At 53.3% G+C, this 26,613-nt stretch overlaps 1 protein-coding gene across 1 annotated transcript; it reads left to right on the top strand.

The window, feature by feature from the left end:
• Positions 1-297: 297 nt before the first annotated feature.
• Positions 298-26,613, top strand: TNS4 (tensin 4). The gene is made up of 13 exons (XM_003942819.4): positions 298-366; positions 4,169-4,702; positions 12,791-13,208; positions 14,301-14,725; positions 17,124-17,210; positions 17,525-17,650; positions 20,009-20,101; positions 20,220-20,297; positions 21,956-22,024; positions 22,884-23,052; positions 23,763-23,831; positions 24,102-24,128; positions 24,728-26,613. The coding sequence occupies exons 2-13, from the start codon at positions 4,264-4,266 to the stop codon at positions 24,867-24,869; spliced, it is 2,142 nt and encodes a 713-aa protein (XP_003942868.3). The 5' UTR covers positions 298-366; positions 4,169-4,263; the 3' UTR covers positions 24,870-26,613.

The raw sequence follows: 26,613 nt of genomic DNA, 5'->3' as shown, positions 1-26,613 counted from the left end.
ACCTTGATCCTAGCAATGCCCTGTCCAAGCAAGGTCTCCCTGACCACATGGTGCCACAAGAAGGCCAAGCAGGAACTCGGGAGCACCTCACACACACCCGGCCCCAAAACCTGCCACCCAGCGCTTCCCTTCCTGCTGCCTATGCCAGCCCCACCTGAGCTCACTGGACCCAGCAGGGGTGGGGCCTCCTGCTGTCAGGGCCGAGGTGCAGAGCCCGCCCCGCCCGGAGGGGAGGGGAAAGGGCGGGCAAGCTGCTCTTAAGGCAGGTCTGGAGGTGATCTGGTGCCTCTCCTGACTCCTCACCTGGACTGTGAGTCGTCCTGATCCAGTAGTGAATGCAACAGCCTGCCCACCTGTGGACACCAGGTAGGTGCCTTTATTCTTTAAGAACAGAAGCACTGAGCACCTTTACTGGCCCTGACCCATTTAACCATTTAATTTTTTTTTTTTTTTAATTTTAAAGAGTCTTGCTCTGTGGCACAGGCTAGAATGTAGTGACACAATCTCAGCTCACTGCAAACTCCACCTCCTGGGTTCAAACAATTCTTCTACCTCAGCCTCCTGAGTGGCTGGGATTACAGGCAGGTGCCGGTTAATTTTTCTCTGTTAAGTAGGGACAGAGTTTCACCATGTTGGCCAGGCTGGTCTTGAACTCCTGACCTCAGGTGATCCTCCCACCTTGGCCTCCCAAAGTGCTGGAATTACAGGAGTGAGCCACCACACCTGGCCTCATTAAACCTTTTGTCCTCAGCTTCTCCACCTCTCAGGGCTCAGCGTGAAGGTGGGAGAAATGGGGTAGAGGATGTGGACGAGACAGAGATGGTCTCAGGATCGCAGACTGCAGAGTTCAGCACTTTAAGGGAACTAAACCCGGGCCCCTCGGTGAAGAGATGGGAGAGCTGAGGGCAGGGAGAAGAGGCTTGCCTGAGGTCATGAAAAGGGACTGGACGAGGAACCCAGGCCTCCTGCCTCCCAGTGCTCCGGGAGCTCTCTGGGCCCTTCGGAGGTAGGCAGGAATGGGAGGCGGGTGGCTGGCCTTCACTGTTCCTGCAGGTCCCTGCCTGCTATCCACGTCCTGGGTCACCGGGACTGGGTGGGACGGATGGGAAGATCAGGAGCCAGTTTTCAAAAATAGGGGGTGCAGTGGAGATTGGGCTAATGAGGCAAAGTGCTTTTGGGGAGACTCAGGCTTCACCCTTGCCCCACCCTCTCCCTTCACCAACCTGGGCTCATAGGGAGAGAGTAAGGAGAAGAGGTTGGCAATGACAGGGAAGAGGGACTTTACCAAGGTACCAGAACTCCCCAGAGCCCTTGGGGACTAAGAGATCTGAATCAGAATCGGAAGCTGGAGCAGGTGGGGGGCACCTATAAATGGGGCAGAAGAGGCTGGAGCCCTCCTTACCACCCCCCCTCCTCCCCAGGCATCCCAACCACGCAGAGCCCTGGGCCCAGAGACTCTCCCCACCACTTACAGCAAGAAAGCGCAAGTCACAGAAGGGGACAGCGTTCAGGAATACAGGAGTAAGACCGAGCCCTGCCCTGGGACATCCAAGGGCCAGGCAGAGCCTTAAAAGTGAAAGAAGGCTAAAGAGGAGCTTAGGAGCTGCCTGCTCGCCCTGCGCTCGGCTCCAGGTCTGTCCCTCCTGGTTCCAGAATCCCAGAAGGGGCAGCAGTGGACAGGGGTCTTAAATCTGTGAAGCAACCACAGAGGCTAAAAGTGTGGGACCGTGGAGCAGGACGACCCGGGTTCAAACCCCATGTCACATTCCGGTTGCATGACCTTGGGCAGATTCCTCCACCTCTCCAGCCCTGCGGCAATAGTACCCTCCTCAGAGAACTGTTGAGAGCATTCGAGGTGTTCAGTATCATATCCCTATCATACAGATGGGACAACTGAGGTCTGCCCAGAGAGGAAAGGACACTTGCCCAGGGTGGCACAAAAGCTGTGTCCAAATTAGTAAGCAGGTATCCTGGGTCCTGGTCGTGAGGGGACACGCAGCCCTTCTTGAGCTCTGCAAAGTCAGCAGCCACCGCCTCCTCTGCAGGGCACAGCCAGAACACCCTGCAGGGAGCGCCCAGATCCTGTCCCAACAAACCCAGGCACTTGGAGCCTGTGTGGGAAAAGCTGAGGTTCCGGCTCTGTGTCCTCAGCTGTCCCGGGAAGGAGGGAGCCGGCTCCCTTCCACTGCCGTTTATAGACAACTTCCCGTGCCTGGGATACCCCGCCCCCTGCAGGACCTGGCCAAGGCAAAGTCTGGCATCAGACCTACCGGAGCCGCAGGGGTGAGGGGAGGCAGGAGAGGGGAAAGGGGCCTGGCTTTGCTCAGGAAACCTGTGTGGCCTTCAGCCAATCATGCTGCAGCTCTAGACCCCAGGAGTCCCTCTGCACTTGGATTCCATGTGGCATAAGGAAATAAGATTCCAAAATCCCACACCTGGGTTTGAATCCCAGCTCCACCATTTTTCTTGATGTGAAGCATGTTTCTCGACCTCTCCGAGTCTCAGTATCTTCATCTGTAAAATAGACTGACAACTCAAAACAAATAAGTCTGGGCACAGTGGCTCACACCTGTAATTCTATCACTTTGGGAGGCTGAGGAAGGAGGATCACTTGAGTCCGGGAGTTCAAGACCAGCCCAGGCAACAAAGTGGGACCCTGTTTCTACAAAAAAATTCACCGGGTGTAGTGGCACAGGCCTGTAGTCCCAGCTACTTGGGAGGGTGAGCTGGGAGAATCGCTTGAGCCCCAGGAGGTCAAGGCTGCAGTGAGCCATGACTGTGCCATGCACTCTAGCCTGCGCAACAGAGCAAGACTCTGTCTCAAGAAGAAAATTAAGAGGACTGACAATAGGGGTGCAGCGCTTCCCGGAGCTGCAAGGGCGTTGAGTTACCAAGTATAACTCGTGCGTAAACCACCTAGCACATGGTCAGTGCCCAATAAATGGAAGCTACTATTACGAGAGTGTTATACTCCTTAAGTCCTGATTTCTAAGGATTATTTAGAATTGCCTAACTACCTTCACAAGGAGCACCTCACTAGCTCTGTAACACCCTCCGGGAGGGTGCAGGGCAGAAATCCTCATTCCCATCTCACAGATGAGGAAACTCAGGGTCAGTCACACCGCAAGGAGCTATTTGAGCTGCAAGTCAAATCTAAATCTTCAGCTCCCAGAGTCTACTTTCTCTTCTCCCGGGCTAGTCTCGGATTCCTTTTCCAGGGCTAAGGTCTGACTCCAAAGCAGGATGTAAAGGAGGCCTCTTGGCCATGAGGAGAAAGAGAGTTGGGGAGCGTTGCTGGGGCTGGGGGCAGGCAGCAAAGCTCAGAGCACGCAGTGGGAATGCAACCAGCATGTCCCAGCTCTGTCCAGTTTTCCTGGCAGCCTCATTCCCAGAACCTCTTACCTCCTGCCAAGCCCCACCTGCAAGAAACTAGCATGTGGCATTAAGGCTAGACAATGGAAAGCACTTTTCACAGGAAGGAAAATGAGGTTGAGATACCGCTTTCCCAAATGAGCCCCAAGGAAATGAATATCATCTGATGATGTCACTCCCCAGCTCAAAACTTTTCAGAGGCTCCCTGTTACCCTAGGGTTGAGCTGGCAGTCTTGAGCCCAGCCTGCAAGGCTCTGCCGGGTCTGGCCAGCCTGCCTCCCCCGCCCCATCTCCTCCATCCATCCCAGGTGCTCTGTTACTCAGGTGCTCAATAATGTCTTTCGAGCTTCCTTGCTGGCCAGAATCTTGCACAGATGGTCCCCTCTATTTTATTTGTTTGTTTGTGTGGTGGCAGAGTCTCACTCTGTTGCCCAGGCTCGAGTACACTGGCTCGATCTCAGCTCACTGTAACCTCTGCCTCCCAGGTTCAAGCAATTCTCCCACCCCAGACTCCTGAGTAGCTGGAATTACAGGCATGCACCACCATGCCAGCTGATTTTATATTTTTGGTAGAGATGAGGTTTCACCTTGTTGGCCAGGCTGGTCTCGAACTCCTGATCTCAGGGGATCTGCCCGCCTCAGCCTCCCAAAGTGCTGGGATTACAGATGTGAGCCACCACACCCAGCCGTATCCATGCTTTTAAATGAATGAATAAATTGGCCCTTGTATGGCGGGTGGGGAAGCAGGGTCTTCACCTACAGAAGTTACTCCATTCCCACTCTTGGACTCTTGCAGATCCTGGGAGCTCCTGGTTGGCAAATGAGATCTACGGGATGTCAGTGAGGCTGGTTGAAAACCAGAGGTAAACTGCAGAGGTCGCCGCCCCCACCATGTCCCAGGTGATGTCCAGCCCACTGCTGGCAGGAAGCCACACTGTCAGCTTGACACCTCGTGATGAGCCCAGAAGGTCCCTGCACCCAGCCCCCAGCCCCAGCCTGCCACCCCAGTGTTCTTACTACACCACAGAAGGCTGGGGAGCCCAGGCCCTGATGGCCCCCATGCCCTGCATGGGGCCCCCTGGCCGACTCCAGCAAGCCCCACAGGTGGAGGCCAAAGCCACCTGCTTCCTGCCATCCCCTGGTGAACAAGCCTTGGGGACCCCGGAGGACCTTGACTCCTACATTGACTTCTCACTGGAGAGCCTCAATCAGATGATCCTGGAACTGGACCCCACCTTCCAGCTGCTTCCCCCGGGGACTGGGGGCCCCCAGGCTGAGCCGACCCAGAGCACCACGTCAATGAGAAAGAAGGAAGAACCTGAAGCCTTGGGTAAGGATTTGGGGTGCAGTACCAGGAGGGGGGCTTGGCGCCAGACCTCAGGAGGAAGAAGGACTTTCCTATGTACCGAGAAGGGGACAATGTCCTGTTGGGAAACGCCGTGCAAACCTAACCACATTACCAACCCCTCTGTTTTCTGTGCTACACAAAAGGGATAAACACAAGTTTCCCTCACTAGCCCATTCTATTTGGTTCCTGAGTTCGGAAAATGATAGATTCCTATTTTGTATGATTTTATGAGTACTTAAATAAGCTACTATAGAAACTGTTTTGTGCAGGCCGGGCACAGTGGCTCACACCTGTAATCCCAGCACTTTGGGAGGCTGGGGCAGGTGGATCACAAGGTCAGGAGTTCAAGACCAGCCTGGCCAAGATGGTGAAACCCCATCTCTACCAAAAATACAAAAATTAGCCAGGTACTGTGGCAGGTGCCTGTAATCCCAGCTACTTGGGAGGCTGAGGCAGGAGAATTGCTTGAACCCAGGAGACGGAGGTTGCAGTGAGCCAAGATCATACCACTGCACTCTAGCCTGGGCAACAGAGCATGACTCCATCTCAAAAAAAAAAAAAAAGAAAAAGAAAAAGAAAGTGTTTTGTATAATGCCATGCCCATAAGGAAGAGCTCAGTAAATGTGGATCCCTGACCCCCACTGCCCTAGGGTGTCTCACCTCAGAGCCTAACCTGGGCCCCCTGGAATTTTGGTAGGGTCACTATCTGGACCTCTGTCCTTGTTTAGGGGAGTATCTCTTTGGAGAGGCCACACTGGAAATGGTAGGATTGAGTAAGGACCTGGTAGTGTTCAAGCGGTGGTATGCTGGTGAATGTTTACCTGGCTCCCTGCTTGGGGAGCAGGGGCAGAGGGAGCTGATTTGAAGCTTCTGCCCATTTCCACAGCGTAAATCTCCCACCATGGCCTGTTTCAAGCTACCAACATGATGTCACTGAATGAGGAGCTAGAGACGCATGCAGTAGCAGGCTATGACAAAGCATTGCCACCACACCAACACAACAGACGTAGAGAACCCCGAGAGTGCAGATAATAGTACCCTGTAGCAAAATAATTGGGATGTGATGGACTTTGAGTATTTACTACCTTCGTGTTTAACGTAAGTTACTTCATTGTAAGTGCATGTAATTATTCATAATGGCTGAGTTTAGTAACCAGCTGGACAAAATCCTGAAAATTTAACAACCAGCTCTTAACCAGCTGATGCAAGCCAATTCGCGTGCACCACCAAGTCCAAAGGAACCTGGAAATTCCCACATCTGGCTTCAGTTTCCTGAACAAAGACTTTCAAGTATTCTCTGAGGATGAGGGTCAAGGAGCTGCCCCATTAAACAGGTTGGAAGACTGAGGTCTCCAAGGCTTTAAACTACCAGCAAGGGTGATGGGGTGCATGATTAGGATAGAGATGGGAGCCATAAGATCTTCCACTTATTGGACACGTGTTATATATCAGGCAGTGTGCCGCGTCTTTTGTGTAGAATCTTCAATCCTCTCAATCCACTCCCTGAGTTAAATATTTCTTTTTCTTTTTCTTTTTTTTTTTTTTTTTTCTGCAACAGAGTCTCTCTCTGTCGCCCAGGCTGGAGTACAACAGCACAATCTCAGCTCACGGCAACCTCTGCCTTCCAGGTTCAAGAGATTCTCCTGCCTCAGCCTCCCAAGTAGCTGAGATTACAGGCTCCTGCCACCACACCCAACTAATTTTTGTGTTTTTAGTAGAGATGGTCTAGGCTGGTCTCAAACTCCTAGGCTCAAGTGATCCACCTGCCTTGGCCTCCCAAAGTGCTGGGATTACAGACATAAGCCACTGTGCCCAGCGAATATTTTACCTCCATTTTGCACATGAGAAAGCCGGGGCTGCTGGGGTTGAGTTAAGGAGGCAGTCTAGCCTAACGGTTGGCGTCGGGCAGAGCGTTCACAAGCTCCTTGCTTCACTGCTTTGCACTGCAGATTCCTCATCTGAGAAATGGAGGCAATGAGGGTTCTTACCTCAAAGCTGTTACAGGGATTGAAAGAAATTACATTCGTTGGCTGCTTATCACACATCCTGGCACACTGCAAGCCACGATAAATGGTAGCTGTTTTTATTAAACATTAGGGGTTGCACGTCGGGCCAGCCCCAGAGTAGCTTTAGGCTTAGGGTGGAGGCCAGCTCAGCACCCAGGCCCTCTGGCACCCTGGGGTTCCTGGGCTCCTGGGCTCCTGCCTGCTCTGCCCGCTCCCACCAAGTACTACCTGCCAGGCCTGTTAAAGAAACCGTCCCTCAAGGGTCTTCCTGTTTCTTAAGGCCAGTCACGGGCACGTCACTGCAGGAAAGGCGTCTTGGGCCTAATTACTGTTGGCAGGAGCAAGCCCAGGGTTTTACCATTCATGGCCCAAGGCAGGCTTTCCACATGTCCAAGGCCGGCTGGGCCAAAACCAGTCCCTGTGGAACATCCACACACATTGGATGGGGGTTAGTGACAACCGGGCCCTTCCTCCACCGAAGGGACTCATGATCAGCTTGGGGCTGATGGCATGGGTCCACATCCACAGATGCCGTGGGCACCACATGCCACTGTGGACACATGTCCACACAACTCTGGGGAACAGGGAACACAAGGCAGGCCCTGGCCAGAGGGTCCTGGGGAAGCTGCCTTGCTGTGCCCTGGCCCCTTCTGATGGAGAAAAAAAAAAAAAAAAAACCCTTCCTCTAACCTCCAGTGCCTGGGAGCTCACTACCTGCTAAGACAGCCCAGCCAGGTCAGCTCCCCATTGGGAAAGTTCTCCACCATCACTAAGAATAACAGATACCTGCACCAAAATCCTCCCCACAGACCCTGCTACTGGTGACCAAGCTCTCACTGGCTCATGGCAGTGCAAGTAACTGAGCATCGTGGTGAGTTCTCTTTTTTTTTTTTTTTTTTTTTTTTTTTTTTTGAGAGGGAGTTTCGCTCTTGTTACCCAGGCTGGAGTGCAATGGCGTGATCTCGGCTCACCGCAACCTCCGCCTCCTGGGTTCAGGCAATTCTCCTGCCTCAGCCTCCTGAGTAGCTGGGATTACAGGCACGCGCCACCATGTCCAGCTAATTTTTTGTATTTTTAGTAGAGACGGGGTTTCACCATGTTGACCAGGATGGTCTCGATCTCTCGACCTCATGATCCACCCGCCTCGGCCTCCCAAAGTGCTGGGATTACAAGCTTGAACCACCGCGCCCGGCCGAGTTCTCTTACCTCTAAATGTATTCAGAGTGGAGGACGCACTGCCATTTTATAATCTCGTCCTTTCTACAATTGGGCTATGCAAGTGAAGACATTCTGACATTGTGCTAGGACATGTTTACTGTTCCTCTTCGTCCTAACTTGGCAAAATTTAAAAATTAAACATGGGCAATTCTATATTATTGACTTTTCCCCTAAATACATATAGATTTTTTTTCTGAGACAGGGTCTAGTTGTGTTACCCAGGCTGGAGTACAGCGGTGTGATGGTAGCTCACTGCAGCCTTGAACGCCTAGGCTAAAGCAATCCTTCCCCCTCAGCATCCCCAGTAGTTGGGACTACAGGCACATGTCACCACTCCTGGTTAATTTCTTTCTTTTTTTTTCTGGTGGGTGACAGAGTCACCAGTTTCAAGCGATTCTCGTACCTCAGCCTCCTGAGTAGCTGGGATTACAGGTGCCCGCCACCATGCCCAGCTAATTTTTTTGCATTTTTAGTAGAAATAGGGGTTTCACCATGTTGGCCATGCTGGTCTCGAACTCCTGACCTCAAGTGATTCACCAGTTTCAGCCTCCCAAAGCGCTGGGATTACAGGCATGAGCCACCACACCCAGCCAACTCAGCTAATTTTTAAACTTTTTGTAGAGATGCAGTCTCGCCATGTTGCCCAGGCTACCTCAAGTGATTCTCCTTCCTCAGCCTCCCAAAGTTCTGGGATTACAGACAGTGAGCCACATCGCCCAGCCCAGACTTAAAACAAAACAAAACAAAACAAAAAAACTAGTCCACGTACCAGCCTGGCCAACATGGCGAAAACTCAACTCTACCAAAAATACAAAAATTATCTGGGTGTGATAAAAATTATCTGGCACACACCTATATACACCTGTAGTCCCAGCTACCTGGGAGGCTGAGGTGGGAGAATCACTTGAGCCTGGGAGGTGGAGTCTGCAATAAGCCCAGATCCCACCACTGCAATCCAGCCTAGGCAGCAGAGTGAGACCCTGTCTCAAAAAAAAACAAAAAACAAAAAAACAAAAGAGAGTTCATGTAACATATGATCCCAGTGTATGGCTTTGAAAGGCATAGTGGAAACCTCCTTTGACAGATGAGGAAACTGAGGCTCAGGGTGGGTATGTGGTGGCTCACAGTCACACAGCCAGGGAGAGATAGGTCAGGCCCCAAACCCCCACCTGCTGGGCTCCGTAGGAACTCTTTCTCTCTTTCTAAAGTCTAGTCTTCTGCCTGCTGGGGCATCACGGAATCCATTCATTTGGAGGCAGCCTACAGGCTCCTCTTCTGAGACCCGACCTCCTGGGCACTTCACAAACCTTCCCCGGGTTCCCTGTCCCTGCCTTCTTTTAAACTTGCCCTGGGGGTCCCCATCCCACAGGGAACGTGGTTTCTAGATGCAAACACCATATCCATTTCTTCATCCTCTCCACCACCCCACCCCATCTTTGAAACAGGCCCACACTTTCATTTTCCAGCAATTTCTGCCAGGCAAGGCTGTTTACCAGCCCCGAGTGAAGGGCACGTAATAACCGTCTCTCCACCCCCCACCCACGTGCCCTCCCTCCACCCACCCACCCACCTGGGGCTGGCGCCGGCACCCACCCGACACTGCTCAGACTTGCCCCACAGGCCAGTAAACAGCCACTGCACCCCCGCAAAGGGTGGAGGGCCCCAACCCCGCCCCCCAGCCACACCCACCTCGGGACAGCAGAGGGAGAGGTGAGTACGGGCTCCTCCCTCCCCCCACCCCCACTCTCCTTAGTCTGTGCCCCCAGCAAGGTCCCTGGTGGAAGTTTAGATGACCCAGTGAGTAGGGAGCCCAGAGCTTCACCAGGCCAAGAGAACCTCCTGAAAGCAGCCAAGCACCTTCTCACAGGGCAAGGCCTTGGAACAGGGTCCCAAGGAGCCTCTCCTCACCCTGGAAGAAGCAGTCCCCAAACAGAGCACAGCAACACTCCCTGGCTGTGCAGCATTGGATAACTCACTTCACCTCTCTGAGCCTTGATTTCTCACCTGTTATATGGGCGTAATAATATTCCCTACGTCAATAGCGCTGTCGTGAGGGTTAAAGGAGCTAATACAAGCAACGTGTTCATAGTGGTCCTGGCACACAGCACTCAGTACTAGCCTTTATGAAACATGGTTGTACAAGAAGTGTTAGCTCCGCCCCCACTCTTCTCCAAGCCTCAGTTTCCTCCTCTGTAAAAAGTAGTATCTGCCCTGCTGTTATGAGGTTCAGAGGAGATTATGGGTGTAAACACTATAAAGTCCTATAAAAATTGAAGTTGGCTGGCGCGGTGGCTCACGCCTGTAATCCCAGCAACTTTGGGAAGCCGAGGCGGGTGGATCGCCTGAGGTCAGGAGTTTGGAACCAGTCTGGCCAACATAGTGAAACCCCATCTCTACTAAATATACAAAAAATTAGCTGGGCATGGTAGCGGGCACCTGTGATCCCAGCTACTCAGGAGGCTGAGGCAGGAGACTGGATTAAATCCAGGAGGCAGAGGTTGCAGTGAGCTGACATCGTGCCATTGCACTCCAGCCTGAGCAACAAGAGTGAGACTCCATCTCAAAAAGAGAAAAAAAAAAAAAACATTGAAGTTGTGCTTTCCAGCCTTCCAGAAGAATCCAACCCATTCTCCATTTGGCCAATACTGCCCCCTAAAAGCAGGCAGGTAAGAAATGCTCCTTTCTCAAGGCTCACCATGGGCCAGGCTCCAGGCTGTTGTATTTCATCCTCATCACAAGCTTGCAAGACTGGTTTCAGATCCTCACTTTTCAGATAAGGAAACTGAGGCTCAGAGAGGTTAGGAAAGTTACACAGCGCCCTTGGCTGAAGAGCCACAAAGCCAGGACTCACCCCAGGTTTGACTGGCTACAAAGCCAGGCTCTTCCTCCACCTGCTAAGCAGCAATCCCGGGTCAGCTGCCAGCCCTTGCTCTTCTGATGTAATCCCCCACCCCCACCGTGGCCCAAACAGGCTCAGACAGAGGCAGTCACCATGAGCAGGACCAGGTGGCCCTACCCAGGAGCAGGCTGGGGCAGGCTGGGGCTCCACAGTCGTAATGGGGAGAAACAGTCCATGTGCCAGGGCCCCAGGCAGGTGGAGCTGAGGGTGCACGCTCTCCCCAATTTCCCCAGCCTCCATCCCAGGAAGCCAGAGGCAAGACTCACACTCTCAAGAAGGGAGCAGCTGGTTAACCCCCACTTTCCTCCAGCTTTGCTGGAACAGCACCAAGGACAATTCCCCTCCCCCAGGTCAGGAGGATGGGTGTCCATTGAGCAGGGCAGCCCACTCCAAGGCTGACCTCGGGAGAGGAAGAAGGCCTCAGAATCCCGAGAGTCCTGGGTGCCCCCACTGGGGAGTGGAAAGAGCGCTGGAGCGAGTCAGCAGCCTGGGGTGAGTTGCTTAACCCCTGTGCACCAGCTAGAAGCCCCAGGAGACCCGCAGCTCAAGAATGCGGCAAGCCCTGCGCTCTGGAGTGCCTGCTCCAAAGCGGAATTCTCAAACTCTTTGGATGCATATTCACATGCCCTGGGTGGCCGTCCTAAAGAGCGGATGCTATTTCTGTAGGGATGGAGCACGGGTAATGTGGTCTTGCTGGGCCATTCATGGTCTACTGGACACACCTGAAAAACTGGAAAACAAACAAAACTGAGGCCTGGTTTCACCCCCTGGAGAGTCTAATCCAATTGGCATGAGGTGCAGCCTGGGGTGATTCTAGTTCGTAATCAAGCTTGAGAATCCCTGCTTCCATTGCAGGTACAAAAAACAACCACCACTTTCTCTTTATGTATTTAATTTTTTTTTTTTTTTTTTTTTTTTTTTTTTTTGGAGACGGAGTTTCCCTCTTATCACCCAGGCTGCTGGAGTGCAGTGGCGCAATCTCGGCTCACTGCAACCTCTGCCTCTCAGGTTCAAGCAATTCTCGTGCCCCAGCCTCCCAAATAGCTTGGATTACAGGAGCCCAGCTAGTTTTTGTATTTTTGGTCGAGATGGGGTTTTGCCATGTTGGCCAGGCTGGTCTCGAACTCCTGACCTCAGGTGACCCACCCACCTCAGCCTCCCAAAGTGCTGGGATTACAGGTGTGAGCCACCTCGACTGGCCTCAGGAAAACCACTTTCACTCACCCTGAGTAGCAGAGGCATCAGAAAGTGTCACTGGTACAGCCCATCAAGTGGTCATTTCAACCTAGAAACGGCACAGACAAGGGAGAGGGTTGCACCGTTTTTAAGCACCTGCACTGTGCCGGGAACAGTGCTGCCTGTGTGAGTTCCACTTCGTCCTTTCTGTAACACCAAGAGGCTGGATGCAGTTGTCCCGCTTTACAGGTGTGGAACTGAGGCCCTGAGTCAGACGTCCCCAAACTTTTTACACCGGGGGCCAGTTCACTGTCCCTCAGACCGTTGGAGGGCCGCCACATACTGTGCTCCTCTCACTGACCACCAATGAAAGAGGTGCCCCTTCCTGAAGTGCGGCAGGGGGCCGGATAAATGGCCTCAGGGGGCCGCATGCAGCCCGCGGGCCGTCGTTTGGGGACGCCTGCCCTGAGTAGTGAAGTCTTTTGGCCAAACTCTCAGAGAATAAGCGGCAGAGCCAGATCTGAAGCCTGGGTCTGTCTGATTCCAAGGCCTGGGTTCTCTACTGCATCTCCTTACCCAAGGGAAGTTGTCACAGGGAGGGTGACTTTGGAACTGGGTCCAGAGGTGGAGTTGGGCTGTCCTCTCTGGGCCTCAGTTTCCTCATCACTATAAAAGAGGAGGGACAGGATGACCTTGAGGACGCCTCCAGTGTTTCTAGCCTGTGAGTCTGGGCTCCCGGGTTTCACCAGTGCTCTGCTTTTCTTCCCAAAGATATAAAGTACATCGAGGTGACCAGATCCAGGTGCCATGATGACCCCCAGCGCTGCTCCAGCCCCTCTGTCACCCCACCCTTCGGCTCCCCTCGCAGCGGTGGCCTCCTCCTTTCCAGAGATGTCTCCCGCGAGACCCGAAGCAGCAGTGAGAGCCTCATCTTCTCTGGGAATCAGGGCAGGGGGCACCAGTGCCCTCTGCCCCCCTCAGAGGGTCTCTCCTCTCAACCCCCAAATTCCCCCAGCATCTCCATCCCTTGCATGGGGAGCAAGACCTCAGGCCCCCATGGCTTGGGCTCCCCGCTGGTGGCTTCTCCAAGATTGGAGAAGAGGCTGGGAGGCCTGGCCCCACAGCAGGGCAGCAGGGTCTGCGTGCTGTCAGCCAGCCCATTGTCTGATGCCAGCTATACGTTTGGAAGGTAGGTTCTGTAGCTTCTAACACTGCACACACACAACACACACACACACACACACACACAGGCACACGTGCACACACTCCCTAAAATCATTAAAAGGCACCCTGCTCTGTCTGAGCAAAATCTGGGCATGCACCAAAAGCAAGATCGAGTGTTCGCTTTCATAGCCATTCAGATCTCAAGCTGTCCTCAAGTACTGAGAATACGATTCAATATAGAAAACCTTGACTTATATCTCCCTGTTGGGAAAAGAGCTGTTGCTTTAATGAGGCTCATCTATATCCTTTCCAGCCCTCAGACAACCCATCTCAGGGAAGGGTTTTTCTAAACCCCAAAACACAAGGCTATAAACAGAATGGGGGGGGGGCCTGAGATTAACCATTTAGGAGTAAAAAGGCTCCTTCCTCTTTGTTGCTGGCAAAACCTAGCAAAGGAGGGAGGCAGCCTTGCCTGGGCATTACTTACAATCCCAGTTGAGTTCTCCATAGACCTCAGCAGAATGCACGCACGTGCACACCCATCCTGTCCCAGGAAGACAGAATCCCGGGACTCTGTCTCCCATTCCACCGCCAAAGCCACTGGCCAAGGCAGTCCCTGGCACAGAGGCTGGGGATTCCGTAGCCATGCCCATTGGCACGGGCCTCTGAACTCAGGGAGAAGTCTAGCTGGCCCCCTTCTGCAGCTGGGGAGTTTCCTCTGCATCAGCTGCGGTGTGTTCCAGCATCGCTCCAGCCCATCTGCAGGGCACCTGGGAGTCATGGGGGCCTGAGAGGTCCTGATGCGACAGCTCAGTCAGGGCGACCTGGCTGGGAAGGCAGAGGGAGTGTGGGCCAGCCTATGCCTAAGGCCTGCAGGGGTCAGCTCACTGGCTACTTTAAGTGACCCAAGACCCTGCCATCCAGGCACATTTCTGTATCCTTACCATCCCTTGAGGATCGTATGGGTGTGCACTTTGCTCTGGGCTGTGGGGGGGTGGGGTAGGCACTGTCCTATTTGGCCAAAGCCACAGGAACCCAAATCACTAGATCCAGAGCCTGGCTCTAGCCCGAGCCACCTGCTGCCCTAACACCCTGTCTGACTCTCTCTCCGCTGCAGCAGCCAGTCCCTCCTGCACTCCAGCATCTCCAGCCATCAGTCATCTTCCAGATCCTTGGAAAGTCCTGCCAGCTCTTCCTCCAGCCTCCACAGCCTTGGCTCAGTGTCCCTTTGTACAAGACCCAGTGACTTCCAGGCTCCCAGAAATCCCACCCTAACCGTGGGCCAACCCAGATCACCCCACTCTCCACCACTGGCCAAAGAACATGCCAGCAGTTGCCCCCCATCCGTCACCAACTCCATGGTGGACATACCCATTGTGCTGATCAACGGCTACCCAGAACCAGGGTCTTCTCCACCCCAGCGGATCCCAGGACACCAGGGCTCTGTCCGAACTGGAGCAGCTTCTCCCAGGAACCCCTGTCCAGCCACCAGGAGTCACAGCCAGACCCTGTCAGATGCCCCCTTCACCACGTGCCCAGAGGGTACGTCATAAGCCAATATTTCAAGCAATGTAAGGTTTGGCTCGGGGGAATAGACAAAGTGCCAGTGGGTTTCTACAACAGCCAGACAACACGTTTATTGAACAACTACTATGTGTCCAGCACTATGCCAGGTAGTAAGGGCACACACAGAGGGACACAGTCTAGAAAGAGAGACAAAAACAAATCATCACAGTAGGGTAGGATAAATGCAGAGGTAAAGAGATATTCTCAGTCACACAGGCCAGAGCGGAAGGAGTGATTCTTTCAGTCTGGAGAAGAGAGGAGGTGACATTCAAGCTGGATCTGGGAAGTGGATCAGAAGTTTGTGGCCAGAGAAGGAGAGGAAAGGCATTCCCAGCAGAGAGAGCAGGGGGCCCACAGTCACGAAGGCGTGGAAGCACATGGCATGTTTAGGAAATGCCGGTATGTTGGGTGCAGGTTCAGGTCATTGAGAGTAATTTGAAACCAGATTGTGAAAGGCCTGAAATGCCAAGCTAAAAAAAAAAAAGGAATTTGCCTTTTAAACAACGGGGAACCATCAGAGAGCCTCCTGCAGGAGAGTGATGGGGTCAGGGGTGCAAGCTCCATGGATCGCCCTGGCCGCTGCATGGCAGATGGATAGCAGGGGCCTGAACCGAGGTGGGGCAGTGGGGGTGGAGGAGAGAGGACAGAGCCAGGCGACCCTCAGGCTGTGCTTGATGACTAACCCAGGGAAAGCCAGAGGGCGAGTCGGTTCTCACTGACGTTCGTGGATGACGAGAACACAGAGGGGGTGGATGGGGTAATAGAGACAACACATTCCAATTCAGACAGCTGAAAACCGCAAAACGGCAAACACCCTCCTTCCTGGAGTCTGAGACCACAGGTGCCCAAGGAGAAAAAATCAACCAGAATTTACAGCAGTAAACACAGAAGCTAAGCTCCAGCACCCTCAGGATGCCTCTCCCATGAGCAGAGTCCTCTCCCAACCCCCTGTTCCCTCTCCCTTGGCCATCCAGGGCTTCTCAGCCCCCACTTGGCCATGACACTCACAGGCATCAAGGCGACTCCAGGGGGGTGTGAAATGTTTACTGTAGCCACTGCTTACTCCCACTCAGGAAGCCATGTGTATGCAAGCAGAGAAAATGACTCTTCCGGCATGCCTTTGTATCTGCCCTGATGGCTTTCCTAGGACAGATCATTTGCAGATTTTAGTTTTTTTTTTTTTAATGAGTTACTTAGTAACTGGTCACAACAATCATTTTTTGTTTTTTGGTTTTTTTATTTTATTTTATTATTTTATTTTATTTTATTTTATTTTATTTTATTTTGAGATGGAGTCTTGCTCTGTCACCCAGGCTGCAGTGCAGTGGTGCAATCTCAGCTCACTGCAACCTCTACCTCCTGGGTTCAAGAAATTCTCCCATCTCAGCCTCCTGGGTAGCTAGAACCACAGGTATGTGCCACCATGCCCGGTTAATTTTTGTATTTTTGGTAGAGATGGGGTTTCGCCATGTTCATCAGGTTGGTCTCAAACTCCTGACCTCGAGATCCGCCCATCTTGGCCTCCCAAAGTACTGGGATTACAGGCGCGAGCCACCGCACCTAGCTAGCTGCAACACTCCTTTTCAAGATGCCAAGGTTGACAGTCACTGCTCTCTGCCTTAGGTACCCAGGGAAATGAGCATTTTGGCATCTCAAAGAGCACGTTTACTTAGCCTAGTGATATTGCCATCCTGCTTTGGTGATGTCCCATAGTATCACTAACTGTACCCCCAGATCTATCAAATTCTGCAAAATATTCTCAGAACAAAATTCATGTTAATTTCATAGACACTGGAACGTTAAAGACCCTCCGAGGTGATTCAGTCCACCTGGTCCCCTCTGGGCTTCAGTTGTCCCAGATCAGAGTCAAGACCCAAGCCCCCTACTCCCAGGGGCTCTTCTGCCCAGATCTGCTGTTTTCCTCTCCTTCATGGTTTCTGACATTTTCTTTTCCAAGCTGAATATACCCCTAAGGAATTCTTAGGATTTTGAAGCCAGAGGAGAATGTGATATCAAACCTGATGCATCTGAGAATTCCTTGTTTATCTCTTATTTCAGTTCTCACCAAGGGACTCAACGTTAGATTTGGGAAACCATTTTTCCTTAAACGGAGGTTGTATCTATTCATTTTTTACTCATTACCAAGGATACAAGGGTGCTTCTGAGTTCCAGATGCACCAAACCCTGGCATTTTTCTGTTTGATTTTCCCTCTCATTGGCAGTTTGGAGATACAGTGGGGTTAGGTTCTGGGATGGTGGTTGGATGAGACCTTGGAGCAAAAGAGTAGGGAAGGGTCTCCAGGCTCCTCTGGTGCACATCCCTCAGATCCCCTCTGTACAGCCCACAGCATCCCCCTTCTCTGTCTGTCTCCAGGACCCGTCAGGGACATGCAGCCCACCATGAAGTTCGTGATGGACACATCTAAATACTGGTTTAAGCCAAACATCACCCGAGAGCAAGGTAAAAGGAAGCATGAGTGACCCCAGAATCGGGTCTGGGTCTTGCACTTTGCATCAGGCAGAGCCCTGGGTCACAGTTAAGGAAAGGCAAACAGTGGGTCCAGGGAAGCAAGCAGGGGGTGGGGGTCCGCTGACCTCATGACCTCCCAAGGAAGTAGGAACCACAGCAAGAATGGTAGAGATCTGACAGTAGAAAGAACTTCATGGGGACAAAAGCTGACTCTGCCACATCTGCTCTGTGAAGACCCTACGGGGCTAGGGACAGAGGGTGTCCAGGTGGGACAGTGTCCATCTCTGACTCAAAGATTGTTCCAGCAATCGAGCTGCTGAGGAAGGAGAAGCCAGGGGCTTTTGTCATAAGGGACAGCTCTTCATACCGAGGCTCCTTCGGCCTGGCCCTGAAGGTGCAGGAGGCCCCCGAATCTGCCCAGAACCGACCAGGTATGCATCTGTCTCTGTGTTCACTCAAAGCCTCATTGAGGCAGCGGGCTATGCTAGGTTCCAGTCCTGGCTCTGCCACTAGCTTTCAGGGTGAGCTGGCGCCAGTCTTATAACAGCTCCTAGGAGAAGCGTCCACCCCAGTATTCCCCCAGATGCCCTCCAGCCCCAAGGCACCCTGAAAAACGCCTTTCACAGCAAGCCTGAGTGCTTCTGCCTTCCCAAGCCCCCCCCCACCCCAGTTTTCCCTGCTTTTTCCTTCTCATGGTGGGAGAGAAGGAGGGGGTCCGAACCCCCTCTAGGCTGCTCTCTTTGGAGTCAAACCGGATTCGTTTCCAGGGAACCTAATGTATGATTACACAGGTGTGTGACAGCTCATCACGTGTGTGTACTAGCTCAGCACACATGTGTGTGCTCCCTTCTCGTATGCTTTCCCATGGTCTCCCGTGCTCACTTGATCACTCAGCAAACATCTATGGGGCATCCACCACACACCGGGCCCTGTACGAGGCGGCAGGGATACAGAGGAATCAGAAGCAGACGTCACCTCACTAGGGAGACAGATGAAAACAGATGATTACAGTACCAGGTACCTGGGCCTCACTCAGACCCCAGGATCGCACCCTCTTATTTAATGGATGAGGTAACAGAGGCTCCCAGAGTTACTTAATGACCCCAGAGCAATTAAGTGATAAAGGGAGGATGATACACGCAGTCTTGTGTTCTTGTCAGTGTGCTTCACTGTCACAATTAGAAAGTGATGTCTGGGGAGGGTGTTGCTTATAAAGGACCACTTGCAAGAGGCAATGAGCCCAGACTGAGGAGGATGCCGTGGGCTGATGGAAGGGAGTCAGAAGATCGCTTTTTGCCCCCCCTTCCCCCGGGGACCAGCCTGGCTCCAGCAGAGATGACCTCGTGGGCAGGGGGAGACAGAAGCCAGACCAAAGGGTTGATTTTTAGCTAAACAATCATTCATTAAGAAGTGTCCTTGCCGGGCACAGTGACTCACGCCTGTAACCCCAACACTTTGGGAGTCCGAGGCAGGAGGATCATTGAGCCCAGAAGTCTGAGATCAGCTTGAGCAACATGGCAGAACCCTGTCTCTATGAAAACTACACAAATTACCCAGGTGTGGTGAGCATACCTCAGCTACTTGGGAGGCTGAGGCAGGAGAATCCCTTGAACCCAGGAGGTCATTGAGGCTGTAGTGAGCCATGATCACACCACTGCACTCCTGCCTGGACCACAGAATAAGACCCTGTCTCAAAAAAAAAAAAAAAAAAAAAAATACCTAGGCCTCTTGGTGTCTCACACCTGTAATCCCAGCATTTTGAGAGGCCGAGGCAGGAGAAACACTTGAGCTCAGGAGTTCGAGACCAGCCTGAGCAATATAGTGAGAACTTGTCTCTACAAAAAAATAAGCCAGACATGGTGGGGCACACCTGTAGTCCCAGCTACTCAGGAAGCTGAGGTGGGAGGATTCCTTGAGCCCAGGAGGTTGAAGCTGCAGTGAGCTGGGATTGCGCCACTGCAGTCCAACTTAAGAGAGAAAGTGAGACCCTGTCTAAAAAAAAAAAAAGGAAAAAACCGTGATAACTTTTGACCGAGAGAAAGATTTCCCCACATCACCCCCCCAAAAAAAGAGAAGAGAACGGTTTCCTGAAGAGGGGGAGGCTGAACCCAGGAGCCTTTGAGCAGACATGTTGGTACCTCTTCTGTGGGAGAGAGAGGCAGGGGATGGACAGGTGGAATTTCTTTTTTTTGGTGGGGGGTAAGACCAAGTCTCACTCTGTCACCCAGTCTAAGTAGCCGGGACTACAGGCATGTGCCACCATGCCCGGCGTTTTTTTTTGTTTGTTTGTTTGTTTTTTTGTTTTGTTTTGTTTTTTGTATTTTTAGTAGAGATGGGGTTTTACCATGTCAGTCAGGCTGGCCTCGAACTCCTTACCTCAAGTGATCCTGCTACCTTAGCATCGCAAAGTGCTGCGAGTGACCAAGCCTGGCCACAAGGTGGAATTTCTTTTCCTTTCTTTTCCTTTTTTGAGATAGAGTTTTGCTCTGGAGTGCAATGGCGCAATCTCGGCCCACCACAATCTCTGCCTCCTGGGTTCAAGCGATTCTCCTGCCTCAGCCTCTTGAGTAGCTGGGATTACAGGCCTGTGCCACCACACCTGGCTGATTTTATACTTTTAGTAGAGACGAGGTTTCTCCATGTTGGCCAAGCTGATCTTGAACTCCCGACCTCAGGTGACCCACCCACCTCAGCCTCCCAGAGTGCTGGGATTACAGATGTGAGCCACAGCGCCCCCCGCCACGAGGTGGCATTTCTATCCGAATGCGCTCTCTTCTTTCTCTATCCAGGCGAGGACAGCAATGACCTTATCCGACACTTCCTCATCGAGTCTTCCGCCAAAGGAGTGCATCTCAAAGGAGCAGATGAGGAGCCCTATTTTGGTGAGACTCCCCAGCCTCCAGGCTCCCTGAGGACAGGGGGCCAGTGAAGTCTCCATCGTGCGCTGTGCGGGTGGGCCGGGAGAGCCCGACTCATGCGAGGCTGCTTGCTTCCCTTCAGGGAGCCTCTCTGCCTTCGTGTGCCAGCATTCCATCATGGCCCTGGCCCTGCCCTGCAAACTCGCCATCCCGCAGAAAGGTGAGTCTGGACCCCAAAGAAGCAATGCCAAGGTGGGGGACCTGTTCGTTCTCACTAGAAATTGTCTCTACTTCTACCTTGTTTGTGGATTGTTTTAGTGTCACAGTTAAAACTGCATGCACGGGCCAGGCATGGTGGCTCACGCCTGTAATCCCAGCACTTTGGGAGGCTGAGGTGGGGGATCACAAAGGTTAGGAGTTCAAGACCAGCCTGGCCAAGATGGTGAAACCCTGATTCTACTAAAAATACAAAAATCAGCCAGGCACGGTGGCAGGCACCTGTAATCCCAGCTACTTGGAAGGCTGAGGCAGAGAATTGCTTGAACCCAGGAGGCAGAGGTTGCAGTGAGCTGAGATCACACCACTGCACTCCAGCTTGAGTGACAGAGCGAGACTCCATCTCAAAAAATAAATAAATAAATAAATAACTGTACGCACTGGAGTCACTCAACATCTCTACTTCCTAACTGTGAAAATGTGAGAATGTTGACCTCTCTGAGCCTCAGTTTCCTCATCTATAAAATGGGGGTAATCATCATCGTACCTACTTATAGAATTGCTGTGCAGACTAAGTGGGATAGCCTGAGCAAGGCCCTTAGCACAATGCCTGGCATAAAATGGATGTTGGATAAATCACAGCCTGCTTTGAGAGGATGAAAGAGCTTCAATCAGTTTGGGGAGGTTTTGTCTTTCCAGGTCCAAAATTTGTTGAGCGCTCACTCACCCATTCATGCTTCACTACAACCTTGTGAAGTAGACTTTGCTGTTATCATCGACATGGTGAAACCCCATCTCTACTAAAACTACAAAAAATTAGCCGGGCGTGGTGGTGAGCGCCTATAATCCCAGCTACTCTGGTGGCTGAGGCAGGAGAATCAGCCTCCTGAGTAGCTGGGATTATAGGCGCTCACGACCACACCTGGCTAATTTTTTGTATTTTTGGTAGAGATGGGGTTTCGGGGTTTCACCATGACAGCTCCTGCCGTATGCCCTGAGCCCGGGAGGTGGAGGTTGCAGTGAGCCAAGATTGCGCCACTGCACTCCAGGCTACGCGACAGAGCGAGACTACATGTCAAAAAAAAAAAAAAAAGAAAAGAAAAGAAAAAGAAAGAAAGAAAAGAAAGGAAAATGAGAGTTTTAGATGTTAAGCACTTTGCCCAAAGGCCCACAGAGTCAGAACTTGAACTCAGATCAGCATGCCCTATCCAGGGCGTGCCGCTGGTGGGCAGCTCGGATGGACCAGCTCATCTCAGAGGTGTGCAGGAGAAGCTCGAGAAGGGCAGTTTCTGGGAAGGGCAGCGGGGCAGGGGAGCCCCAGAGGAGTGATGGCGAGAACCTCCTCGCTTTCTGCAGACAGGCCAGGGGTTGGGACAGGGACCAAAAGAAGTGAGGAGGTCAGACGACAAGGTCACAGCAGTCTTCTAGGAGGTGGGGGGCGAAGAGGGGAAGGAGAGATAAAAGTCTTGCAAACTAAGCATTTAGGGAGCCCAAGGTGGCCCGTTTGCCTAATTTCGGTAATCACACCTGGTTTGAGTTACTTCCTGGAGGTGGGGGCAGAGGTGAGAGGCCTTCAAAGGGATTAACAGGCCTGTTCCTGTGAGAGGGTCCGTTCACTCCACCCCTGCCCTTTCGAGGGCCTGTTGCTTTGTCTTGGCTCAGAACTGGGAGGTGCAGACGGGGCATCGGACTCTGCAGACAGCCCAGCCTCCTGCCAGAAGAAATCTGTGGGTGAGTGGTACAGGCCGTTAGGCGCCAAGCTTGGCTGTGCCCGGAGAGGGCACCTTCCAACCCCTTCACACACGCACGCACGCACACACGCACAGGCCCACACATGTTTCCCATCTCATCTTTGTTTCTGCATCTTTAACAAGGTGCCACACCCCACCCCACCCCCACCAACCCCTGTAAAACAGAAGATGAGAGGCTGCGGGCACTGGGCCAGCAGAGAAGTGGGGTGGGGTGGGGGAGTGGCAGAACTCGCACTCCCTCCTGCATATACACAGGCACGTGCAGATGTGCTAGGGTCTCTCTGTGTCTGCAGAACCTACCCTGCAGGTAGTCTCTGGCCTGGGATCCTCTGTGGAGTGTGGGTCTGAGTCCTGGAGCCTTCACCCTGGGAAAGGTCCCTGGCCCACATTCCCAGAGGTCAGCACAGATCAGCACTTGTCTCAGTGACAGCTCCTGCCCTATGCCCCGAGCACGAACTGTTCACCTCCCTATTCTTGTCTTCCCTGTCCATGGTTGTCAATGAGCCAAGACCTCCCGGGTAGGGGTGTGGGCAGGAGGGCAGCCGTGAAGTGTGGACAGAAGGACATTTTCCAGGGCACTCCTGCACACAGGGCAACTTCCCCTCCCCTGCCCCATGCTGGAGGGCCAGGGACCAGGGTGATCAAAGCCACCGAAGATCCCAAAGTCCTCTGGGATTGGCCTCAAAGTGTGGTCACGCACGCACCCACTTCCTGTTGGGTGGCTCTAAGAGGAGCCCCACTAGATTCCTGAAGAGGAGACTCAGCCCCTCCCCAGCTCTGGGCAGAGGGAGGATCTGGGCCTGGGTCAGCGGCCCCAGCATGGTATCTGCCTTCCACAGGCTGCCACACCCTGTACCTGAGCTCGGTGAGCGTGGAGACCCTGACTGGAGCCCTGGCGGTGCAGAAGGCCATCTCCACCACCTTTGAGAGGGACGTCCTCCCCACACCCACCGTGGTCCACTTCAAAGTTACAGAGCAGGGCATCACCCTGACCGATGTCCAGAGGAAGTAAGAGCCTTCCCTTGCCCTGGGGCTGTGGGGCTGGCGGAGTAGAGCTGGAGGGGATAGCTGAGACAGCCATGAATCAGGGATGAAGGTGGAGTTCAAGGTCCTGGTGACCCAGTAGGGCCAGTGATGTGCTGAGTGACTCCAGGTAACTTCCCTGCCTTCTCCAGGCCGCGCTCCACTGCCAAAGCCGCTGTTCATCGTGACTGATGAAAATGGAGTCAACTAGTATTCACGGGTGCTGATTATGCCTGCACCCATTGCTGGAACATCTTCCCTAGGCCAGACTCGGGCTGACCACGGGACCCAGAGAGGAATGAGATTGTTCCTTCCCTGGGCTTGGGCTCGCACAGTGTGACAGGCGCCTGTTCCAGGGCTGGGCACTCCCTTTTATTACAGGGAGAAATGAGAGATGACCAGGACATAATTCATGTCCTCAAAAAGTTAGGGGCCAAAAGAAAGTTAAATGGTGTGGTAGAGGTGTGATAGAAAAGCCCGGAGTGTGAGACAGGCAGAAATGCTCCATGAGAAGAGATAGGCAGGAGCGGGGCGCCCGGGGCCCCACGGTGGCAAAGGCCATAGTGGCCGTCGAGGTCTAACTCAGACTTCTTGGAGGACAGGGCACCTGAGCTTGGGGAAACAAGAGCTGACGGAGGCAGGGTGACACTGGGACCGGCTCTCACCGCTTCCCTTCTCTCCCTGCCTCCTCGCAGGGTGTTTTTCCGGCGACATTACCCACTCACCACCCTCCGCTTCTGTGGTATGGACCCTGAGCAACGGAAGTAAGTTCAAGGCTGAGCTAAACTCAGAAGGCCGTCCAGGGCCCAGCTGCCCACCAAGGTCTCCTGCCCACTCTGGGACTGGGATCCCAGAGAGAGCCTGTGAACCTCAAGGGGTCAGGGCGACAGAATGAGGGCCGGGTGGGGCGTGGTGGGGCGTGGTGGGGCGTGGTGGGGTGAGGACGCAGCTGGCCAGTCCCTTCTGCGGCTCCTCCCACGTCCTGTGGCACGGAGCGGAGCCTCATTACTTCGTATCATGTTCTTTTCCCACAGGTGGCAGAAGTACTGCAAGCCCTCCTGGTAAGACCTTCCTGTCTACTCGATCACCAAAGACAGGTCCTTGTCTCAGGGCCCCAGACCCAACATGGGGAGGGAATTAGAGTAGGAAAGAGGCCCCATTCTGACTTTAATAGTCCAAAGTGTTGATGAGGGCACAGTCCCTGGTCCACCAGGAGCGCCCATCTGATGGGAGAGACTTTGCCCTCAGAGCACCTCTGGGCTGATGGGGGCCATGTGAGCCTGGCCTCAATCTTCTGCAAGAGGTACATGCTCCAACTTCAGGGAGCCTCAATCTATTGGAATGTCACAGTCTGATGATAGAGATGCATCCTTGCTCTCAGGAATCTTCCACTCTAATGGGGAACACACAGATCCTGTTCTCAAGGAGCCCCCATTCAAAACAAAGGAAACCCAGAGCTTGCTCTCAGAAATCTCCCAGTCTGGCGGGAGAGGCACCTCCTTCCTCAGGGAGCCCCATCATAAGGAGGTGCTGGAGCAAACTGGCTGAGGGAGGGGTAAGGAGGAATGAGATGCAGGCTGAGGGCCCCCACCATCCCCTTCCCATCAGCCTGATGCCTCCCTGGGTCCCACCCCTCACTCAGACTGCCCTCCCCCACCAGGATCTTTGGGTTCGTGGCCAAAAGCCAGACAGAGCCTCAGGAGAACGTGTGCCACCTCTTTGCGGAGTACGACACGGTCCAGCCAGCCTCGAAGGTCATCAGCCTGGTGACTGCTCTGCTGCAGGATGCAGAAAGGATGTAGGGGAGGGACTGCCTGTGCACCTGCCTGACGCCTCCAGGGGCGTGCTCAGGAGCCCTCCTGTACCCCCGAATGGGTGTGGCTTGTGGCCATATTGGATTGGCATCAATTCAATTGGGATTGGCATCAAGTTGACACCCTGGAACCTGCTGTGGCCTTCAGCAGTCACCATCATCCAAACCCCCCGGGCCTCAGTTTCCTCAACCGTAGAAGGAGACCAATAGACAAAATCAGCTGTTCTCAGATGCTGGCAGGCATCCTGATGAATGAACGCGCTGAGAGTTCGTCATGATGAACATGCTCCTCCGTGATTCTGAAGCATGCCCACATCTGAGGACCCCGCCATGAAAATAACCTCTGAGAACCCTCTGACCCCATCGACCTGGGCTCTGTGGACACCATAGTCTGAGCGAGAGACCTGCGGCCCCTGTTTCATGGCAGACAGCAGGTGCCTGGCGGTGACCCATGGGGCTCCAGGCCTGCAGCTGGTGATGGTCAAGGATTGACCACAAAACGGGAATGGATAGACTCTGTTTTCTTCCATATCTGTTCCTTTCCTGACTTTCTGGATGGCTCTTTGGATCCACCTGGCCAGGATGCTGCAGGCCAAGCTGGGTGTGGTATTTAGGGCAGCTCAGCTGGGGAACGTGCCCCCATGATCAGAGGAGACACAGCTGTCCTGCACCCCCTTGCAGATGAGTATCACTCCATCTTTTTTTTCCATTTCTTTTTTTAGATGGACTCTTGCTCTGTTGCCCAGGCTGGAGTGCAGTGGCATGATCTCAGCTCACTGCAACCTCTGCCTCCCAGGTTCAAGCGATTTTCCTGCCTCAACCTCCCAAGTAGCTGGGATTACAGGCATGTGCCACCACACCTGGCTAATTTTGTATTTTAAGTAGAGACAGGGTTTCACCATGTTGGCCAGGCTGGTCTTAAACTCCTGACCTCAGATGATCCACCCACCTCGGCCTCCCAAAGTGCTGAGATTACAGGCCTGAGCTGCTGCATCTGGCCTCTTTCGGTTTTTTGATAGGTGAGTATTCCAAATCGGGTGTCATGTCCGCCCTAATGTTGCATATCAGGAGGTGGGGGCAGAGATCAGGGCCATCTTTCTGTGGTTCTGCCTCAGCTCCAGTCTTGCTGAACCCTCCTTCAACCCAGGCTACAACACACACACCACACACACACACACACACACGCGCGCGCGCACACACACATATGCTCCTCTACTGCTATGTGGCGTCAACCAGCCTCACAGCCACATGGGGACAGCAGAGAGTCAAGAATGCAAAGAGGCCGCCTCCCTAAGAGGCTCGGAGAAGCTGGGCTGATTCCCACCCCCACCCCACCCCCACCCAGCCTCCAGAAGCTGGAACCATTTCTCTCGAAGGCCTGAGTTCCTAAAGAAACCACACTACCGGAGTGGAAGGGAGAGTCAGGGAAGAAGCCCACTCCTGCTCTGTGAGGAGCAAGCGTGGGCCCCCTCCCAGCGGCCAGCCCTGCCAAAGCTGCATTATCTTTGGCCAAGGTTGGGCCTGAGGTTATGATTTCAGCCCTGGGCCTGTGGGGGAGGCTGAGCTGAGCCCATCCAGCCTGTGGTCGGGCACTGCCCAGCCGCCAAAGTCTGCAGAACGTGAAATGAGGTTCTCAAGGTCACAGCGCCTAGTCCCAGCCTGGGGGCCGGCAGAGGCCCCCGTATACTCCTGTACTGCTCCTATCATGAAAAATAAAGTGTTAGTCTGCAAAA

Source organism: Saimiri boliviensis, chromosome 17, assembly GCF_048565385.1.
Source record: "Saimiri boliviensis isolate mSaiBol1 chromosome 17, mSaiBol1.pri, whole genome shotgun sequence".
Classification (NCBI taxonomy): domain Eukaryota; kingdom Metazoa; phylum Chordata; class Mammalia; order Primates; family Cebidae; genus Saimiri; species Saimiri boliviensis.
Note: the sequence above shows the minus strand (reverse complement) of the source record. Positions and strands in the feature narration are given on the sequence as shown.

Excerpts from the sequence above, each read along its gene's own strand:
- TNS4 (XM_003942819.4), top strand. The coding sequence starts at position 4,264 with ATGTCCCAGGTGATGTCCAGCCCACTGCTGGCAGGAAGCCACACTGTC. Across the intron at positions 17,651-20,008 it reads ATCTGCCCAGAACCGACCAG|GCGAGGACAGCAATGACCTT; the intron begins GTATGCATCTGT and ends TTCTCTATCCAG. Across the intron at positions 20,102-20,219 it reads AGATGAGGAGCCCTATTTTG|GGAGCCTCTCTGCCTTCGTG; the intron begins GTGAGACTCCCC and ends GCTTCCCTTCAG.